The sequence below is a fragment of the Syzygium oleosum genome, unplaced genomic scaffold, assembly GCF_021117445.2.
Source record: "Syzygium oleosum isolate NSW1041296 unplaced genomic scaffold, Sole_v2.1 Sole_v2.37, whole genome shotgun sequence".
NCBI lineage: Eukaryota > Viridiplantae > Streptophyta > Magnoliopsida > Myrtales > Myrtaceae > Syzygium > Syzygium oleosum.
Window position 1 is genome coordinate 2,251,870 of NW_026607521.1, and position 7,084 is coordinate 2,258,953.

Consider the following 7,084-nt stretch of genomic DNA (forward strand, 5'->3'; position numbering starts at 1 on the left):
ATTACAATCACACTCGAATCGCTCAAACACTCTCGGTGTTTCCCAAGCCCCAATTACACCTAATAACACATGCAGTATTTAGCTCCACAATTCCTTACGAAATAATCTCTCAATCTCACGAAGGAATTAATTACAAATCTTACTACAAGATTTAATTAATTTGCTAAATCACTCACGCAAGAAGAAAACGCCAGGATGTAATTCCACTCGATTCACATCAAGCACTCGATTCGACACTTCAGTTCTTCTCTGGACATGAACGGCACGAAGACCACACTCTGCACTCTTCAACAATGCCCACGGCACATAAGCACTCACGAAAAGGCGCTTCAAGACAAGAAGTTCAACTTCAACAGGAAACTTATATATAAACTCCATGTATGTTCGAATCAAGGTCAAATTCAAAGTCCATGCGGACTTTCCAATTTAAGACTTTTCAGTGGCCGAACTCCAACACATACTAGGATAGCTAATTTCGTATATTTCCTTTTCCCTGTTTTTTTCTTGGAATCTTTATCCAACTTGGACTCTGACACTAAATAGGAAATATATATTCGGACGTCTGTAAAATACCCAATTCGGAATATTTAGATTTTCACTTCGGGTTTAAACTCAAGACATATTTTCAACATGTGGAATGATCTCGCAGTACAACCTTGAGCTGCCCCGAAGGTGTACACAACTTGATCCATATTATGCTGAGGCGGGTTGGAATGGAAGGTTATCAATGTGCTTGACTGTTAGCATCTCTATCCAACGTTCCCGGATATGGTTTTGCCTCAGCTCAAAGTGGGAAGGACTATCTATGTGGAAGAAATTGCCCAAGGGCTCAAAAGCGGTCTGGCAACTCTGGTCGGGCTGTTTTGTAGTCGCAATGTCGGGACACAGGTGGCCTTGGTTTCCCGCGAATAAGTCGCTTGTTTCACCTTTTTCATTGGCATAATCTCTTTCGCTTGTTTTTTCCAAAAGGATCCTTTTTCTGTTTGTCTTTGCACTGCCTTTCTGTCGTGTGAGGAATCGGAGGTTGTCTCTTTCTTTTCGGACGGTTGCCAGGACGTAAATGTCTCTTATATCATGGAGAATGATTAAGTGACTGCCCTTAATCCACTATGAAATTAATAACCTGTTATGGACCACAAAAAATAAATAACAAATAATAAAAATTTATTGTGAAATCCAGTCCCTCAAGAATATGTGACTCACAACATGACATTACTCTCACAGTGGTCCAAAGACTTTCATTCTAGCAAAACCCTATATCATATTGTTGTCCTCTCTCTCTCTCTCTCTCTCTCTCTCTCTCTCTCTAAGAAGCAGATGCTCAGATAAAAGAAGCTGCACCAATGAAGAGGAAAGAATTATTGCGCAGCAAGACTTGAGCTCTCGTCACATGTACATATCACGATAAGAAAAAAGAAACAACTAAAGTTGGTGCAGGCTTGGTTATCTATTTTGCGCTTCGATGTCTCCTATCGCATTCATGTCACTGGATTCTGTTATCTCATCTCCAGCAGATCCCTCTCTCGAACCGGTTTGGGTCGATTCAGTATTTGTGGCCACCTTTGTTAATATTGAATTCTTTCTGTCATCGATCCACTTCGAAATCCTGGTCACAATCCACATATCTTCCTCTTCATCTGATTGATTCTCCTTCGGATGCATCTTAATGAGACAAATAAAAAGAACTTTGCATCTTCAGTCGTGTTATTTAAACTCGAAGAGAGGAAAAAAACAAAGAACTTCCAAATCTTGAGAGCATAGTAGGGTGTAAGTTCAACTCACCTGTGACTTCATAATTGCGTATAGTGGTAATGTTCTGAAGATACACATGAACTGGACAAACACTCTGAGAGAGCGGCAAATGCCACATATGTGAAATTGATTGTGAGGCCTCGACTGTTTACAATATACAACACAGATTACAGGACTATGATATAAATGACATGAGCAACAGGTCTTACCCAATTGCTATCCTTGGGACGACAAAACCAACCTTTCCCATAACGCAGGAGTGAAAGTCATATTGGAACTGCATAGAGATACGATGGCGCATTAGTTGGAATTTTTGCCATATGCTAGAAACTTAGCTTAACATCACTAATGATAATGACAATTTGAGTTATTTATACTCACCAATATAAAGAAGAAGAAAGCAAGCTCCAAAGAGTTCTCGAATAGCACAATGTGAATCAGGTTGCGGACGAGATGAGGCCTACCAAACCAAAACTTGTCTTCTGAAAATTTAACAACCAACTCCTTTGCACTTTCTATGGTAGGAGAGTTATTTTCATTTTGTGAATGCTTTTTGGCAACCTCTTTGGCTAGTTGCGTTATCATATGCTCCAATTTGGTGCCAACGATGAGCAAAAGCTGCGCAGAATTAGCGAGAACCCCTCTCATCTTCTTTTTTCATCATGAATCATTTGGAATTTGCCAGACATAAGGACTTAGGAAGGGAGTTTTTATCACTACTTACAGTAAACGGAATGAAAGATATCCAAAAGTACGCATGCCATCCTGCAACAATTGTACCCAGAAATGGATTGGAATAAGGATGCCTTTTTTCTAAATGATACAACCTTATTAGTTATCTCAAAGGAAAAAAAAAGAAGAAGACAGAAACCAATTGGACATGCATATTCCAGGTTTCGAATAGGAAGACTAACTGTCCAATAATGTTAAGATCCAAAGCAATTTTTTCAGTGTCACTACTAATGATTTGCTCATCCTTAAGATAAACACTGTATCATGGAAGGCATTTTTCCTTTCGTTCCTCTACGATATATTTCAATGCAGATTAGGCTAACTCTAGGCATAGTAAGAATTGATCATTTTAGCTCCATTAGTACCGGAATGTTCATGTCCTTAAGTCATCACCATCCTCGAGGAAGACCATGTGATCCGGGTATTGTGTCCTTTACTAGCACTTGACCTGAGTTGATTTCCCTAAAATTTTTGCTCATGCTAGTAACCAACTCTGTAGTTACCGCTAATGTTAAAATGCAGAATAATTATAAATTTATGTGCTTAAGTCACTCACCAGCTACATTCACGAGCAAAAATATCACTGCGCATAACCACAAGTACCAGCTGCGATGATGATAAAAATGCAAATCAGTCTGCCTGAACAAGAACTAAACATTCTCTGATATTTGAAGTACTATTTTCGTGGAAAAGTCATAATGTTTTGTTTTTCATGAATTTCGTAGTGTCGTAGAAAGAAAGATTGGATTACTCAATAACATTCTCGTATTAATAGTTGACAAATTAATCAGCCATATATATTGCCTTTAGATGAGGATGAGTAATTCAACATGCTGCAATAGAGATCTATCCTGTGTCATGTGGAGCGGGGCGAGTAAAACCAACGACTAATTATTTCATCCTAGCAAAATGAGTTCTTTCTTGTAAAGAGAAGAAAATTTTTCTTCTCTCTCATTTCATTCCTTTCTGTTCTATTCGTTGATCACCAAGCCTTCATCATGGCAACATCCAATTAAATAGCTTTGTATAAAGGGGTATCTATCTACCTGATTCCAACCATTTTCTCAAAATCCTTCTGCACGGCCCCAATTATGTACTTCTGAAAATCTTTCTTCGGATCTTTCAAATCATGTGCCTGCGGACAAGACAGAAATTTGAACTTATTGAACCATTTCAAGGCAAAATATAAGCATACGAGGACCAAAATTGAATTTCCAAATAAGAATGTCCAATACGTATCACCATGAAGTTCAGACGAAGAGCGATGTACTCAAACTCGGTCACAGAAGGATAAAACTGCTTGAAAAATGATATCTGCAGAAAAGGAAAATGTAAGACAATGTTGGGTCTCAGGTTGAAGAACTCTTCCTTCCAGGTAATCATAAATATCGTATTCCATAACTATAACGGGACAAATTTCCAGTCGTGGGGAACTTTAAGAAACTCAATGACTTACCGCCCAGCCTGGTACAGCTGATTCATTGTGGCGTCGGTTGTTATAATCACGCAGCTTCTCCGTGAATACTGCAGATGCACACGGAATAGAAGTTCCACAATCAGATTTAGAAAAATTTTTGGAGACTGGAAAAAGAATTTTTAGTGAGTAAGATCACTCATCCTCGCCTCCCGTTTACGGCATTGCTTGAGCAGGATGAATTCGCCGACATTACCTCTTTTCAGCGTATCATAATGCGTGCTCCCTACATCATGTTCCTCCAACTTGCTCAATTGACGTATCTAACAGCATGGAAGGACAAAAATTATGTTACTTTTGACATACCTCTAATTTTCTAGAGATTTTCCTACTTTGGATGAGTTTTACTTTTGACTTTTTTAAAATTGGAAAACTCACAAAAAAAAGGACTCGAAGCACTTGAAACCTATTGAAATATCAAATAATATACACGAGGAATCACATATGGTCTTTTTACGTTTTTTCGAAACTCAAGTACGATATATTTTTCTTCTTAAATGTGGAGGGAAAGTTGTAAGCAGAAGTAACAGAAAGAAATAGTTGAAGTGACAACAATGTCATAGCACACCATACCTTAGCATATCCAAGGAGTACTTTGAGCACACAGAGGACTACGTGAAACGTAGCTAGGACAAATATGAAAATGTCCAGGTGATGGAGTGCTTCAACAGACAACAATGGCACCTTCCCCTGGAAAAAAAGACGATGGCACCAAATATTCGCCGTGAGAGATTGTATCAATTCATTGTAGTCTTCAGATCTCTCTTAACACCGGAGATGAGCAAGGACTTGTATAGAAAATTGTTATTAACCTAAATGATATGATACACTCTTCAAGGGTCACAAAACACTATCCTCTTATTTGGGAGAAGAACACTAAAAGTGCCAAAACTTGTGTACGGCGCTCACTTTAGTGCCAAAAGTTTGTTTCGGATCACTTAAGTACCAAAATCGGAGAAAAACGATCACTTAAGTGCCAATGGCGAGAAATTCCGGCCAAATTAATACGTGACTTTTTTAATTAAAATGTTAATCTACGTGGCATTTCCATGTGTATATTTTGAATTTCTCAGTCCTGCGTGGCATTTTCACGTGTAAATTTCGATTTTTAATTATTTTTTGATTTTTTTCTGTTTTTTCCTTCTTTTCTTTTTTTCTTTTTTTTCTTCTTCTTCTTCAATTGGGCGGTGACCGGCCACCGGCCATGGCCGGCCGCCTGGCCTCGCCGGGGGTCGCCCAGGAGAAGGCAACCGCCGGCGAGCCTCGCCATGGCCCGGGCGAGGGCCGGCCTCGCTCGCCTCGCCCGGGCAAGGGCATGCCCAGCGAGGCGAGGCTGGCTCCTCGCCGGATCCGGGGGCCGGCCCTCGCCCAACCCACGATGGCCTCGCCGGCGGTCGCCAGGGGAAGGCAACCGCCGGCGAGGCCGCCGTGGCCCGGGCGAGGGCCGGCCCCGCCGGATCTCGGCGAGGGCCAGCCTCGCTCTCGCCGGGACCGGCCATGGCCGGCCGCTCGGCCTAGCCTGGGCGGTCTCCTGTGGGAAGGCGACCGCCGGCGAGGCTGCCGTGGCCCGGGCGAGGGCCGCGCCCGCCGGATTTGGGGAGGGCCGGCCTCGCTCGCCTCGCCTCGCCCGGGCACGCCCTTGCCTGTGCGAGGCGAGGCCGGCCCTCGCCTAGGCCACGGCGGCCTCACCGGCGGTCGCCCAGGCCACGGCGGCCTTGCCTCGCCTCGCCCGTGGCGAGCGACGGCGACCTCGTTTGGGCGAGGCCAGGCGGCCGACCATGGCCAGTGGCTGGTGTCCGGTGACTGGCCAAACGAAGAAGAAGAAGAAAGAAAAGAAAAAAGGAAAAAACAGAAAAAAAAAATCAAAAAAAATTTTAAATTATTAAATTATTATTAAATATTGTCCTCGTCAGCGTCGACGTGCTACGTAGGACTGAGAAATTAATAAAATATGGTCACGTCAGATTTCCGACGACCCAAATCGGAGTTGGCACTTAAGTAATCGTTTTTTCAAAAAAGTGGCACTTAAGTGATCCGAAACAAACTTTTGGCACTAAAGTGAGCGCCGTACACAAGTTTTGGCACTTCTAGTGTTCTTATCCCCTCTTATTTTAATATCTGTTTACAGTTTACAATATAATTGTGTATGTCAATCTTTTAAACTAACCTTTGTAGCGTTAAAATCTCTATATTTATAGAAGAAGAAGGAGAAGAAGCAGCAGCAGCTTTGGTAAAATTACATTTTTACTGCAGTAGGTATCAGAAGCTTCAGCGAGGAGGCGGCGTCCTCTTGCTCCGCTGGAAGCAAAGGAACTAGTAGTGAAACTGGCGACAGTGGAAGAGGAATTGGGCTTCTTGCAAGGAAGCCAGGAGTTGGCGAGTCGGTCCGATATGCAAATCTTCCCTATTCTAGTTTGGAACACCGCTAAGAGCAGCGATATGAAACCCAGTAGCATCAACTCTGCATCATCATCGTACCCAAAAAACCAAAGGAAAGAATTCGCATGCATGCACATTAGCATTGTACATAGTCCAAAAAAAAAAAGAGAAAAAAATGATCCCTCACCTTCTTTGATCTTCTGTAAGGCGCCGACGAGTGGCCACTTTTTGCGCTTCTGCAAAAGCTGCATTCGGCAAGGAAACTTGAGTTAGAGAATAGTAGGCATTGCGATCGGCATGTCGGAGTTAGACTTTAGGAGAGGTCGATACTCTCAGAACTTAGGTAGCAAGAGTCATCACCTGGCCAGCGCAAAGAAGAAATCTATCAACAAGGATAGAAATCAAGACTATGAAGAAGCAAACTAGAGCCACCACCCACGACGGCGTGAACTCTAACGATATCTCGGCTGCTCCTGCATCAGCCATTCTCTCTCTCTCTCTCTCTCTCTCTCTCTCTCTCTCTCTGCGTGTTTTTATTGCCTCTCGTTTGCATCCTCGTATATATATCGAATGATGCACAAGAAAATGCTTACACGATGTTCACACACACATCCACGATTTCCTTTTCGTTTTACTGGACAAAACACAAGCGAACCTACGAGGAACATGACTTGTTCTTCCGATGTCTCATAGGAAACTATAATTCTCAGATGAACTCATCTGGTGGAGTGAATATGGTCTTGGCAA

At 42.4% G+C, this 7,084-nt stretch overlaps 1 protein-coding gene across 1 annotated transcript; it reads right to left on the reverse strand.

The window, feature by feature from the left end:
- Window positions 1-1,443: 1,443 nt before the first annotated feature.
- Window positions 1,444-6,823, reverse strand: LOC115666429 (MLO-like protein 1). The gene is made up of 14 exons (XM_056305342.1): window positions 6,698-6,823; window positions 6,525-6,582; window positions 6,199-6,419; window positions 4,532-4,648; window positions 4,155-4,221; window positions 3,941-4,008; window positions 3,727-3,798; window positions 3,531-3,643; window positions 3,041-3,090; window positions 2,477-2,517; window positions 2,134-2,370; window positions 1,962-2,029; window positions 1,783-1,846; window positions 1,444-1,662 (listed from the first exon to the last, which is right to left on the reverse strand). The coding sequence occupies exons 1-14, from the start codon at window positions 6,821-6,823 to the stop codon at window positions 1,444-1,446; spliced, it is 1,521 nt and encodes a 506-aa protein (XP_056161317.1).
- Window positions 6,824-7,084: the final 261 nt, after the last annotated feature.

Bases quoted from the DNA above. Each gene is read 5' to 3' on its own strand.
- LOC115666429 (XM_056305342.1), bottom strand. From the start codon at position 6,823: ATGGCTGATGCAGGAGCAGCCGAGATATCGTTAGAGTTCACGCCGTCG. The intron at 4,222-4,531 runs GTATGGTGTGCT...CCATGCTGTTAG, and splicing joins TACTCCTTGGATATGCTAAG to ATACGTCAATTGAGCAAGTT. The intron at 2,371-2,476 runs GTAAGTAGTGAT...AATTCTGCGCAG, and splicing joins TATCTTTCATTCCGTTTACT to CTTTTGCTCATCGTTGGCAC.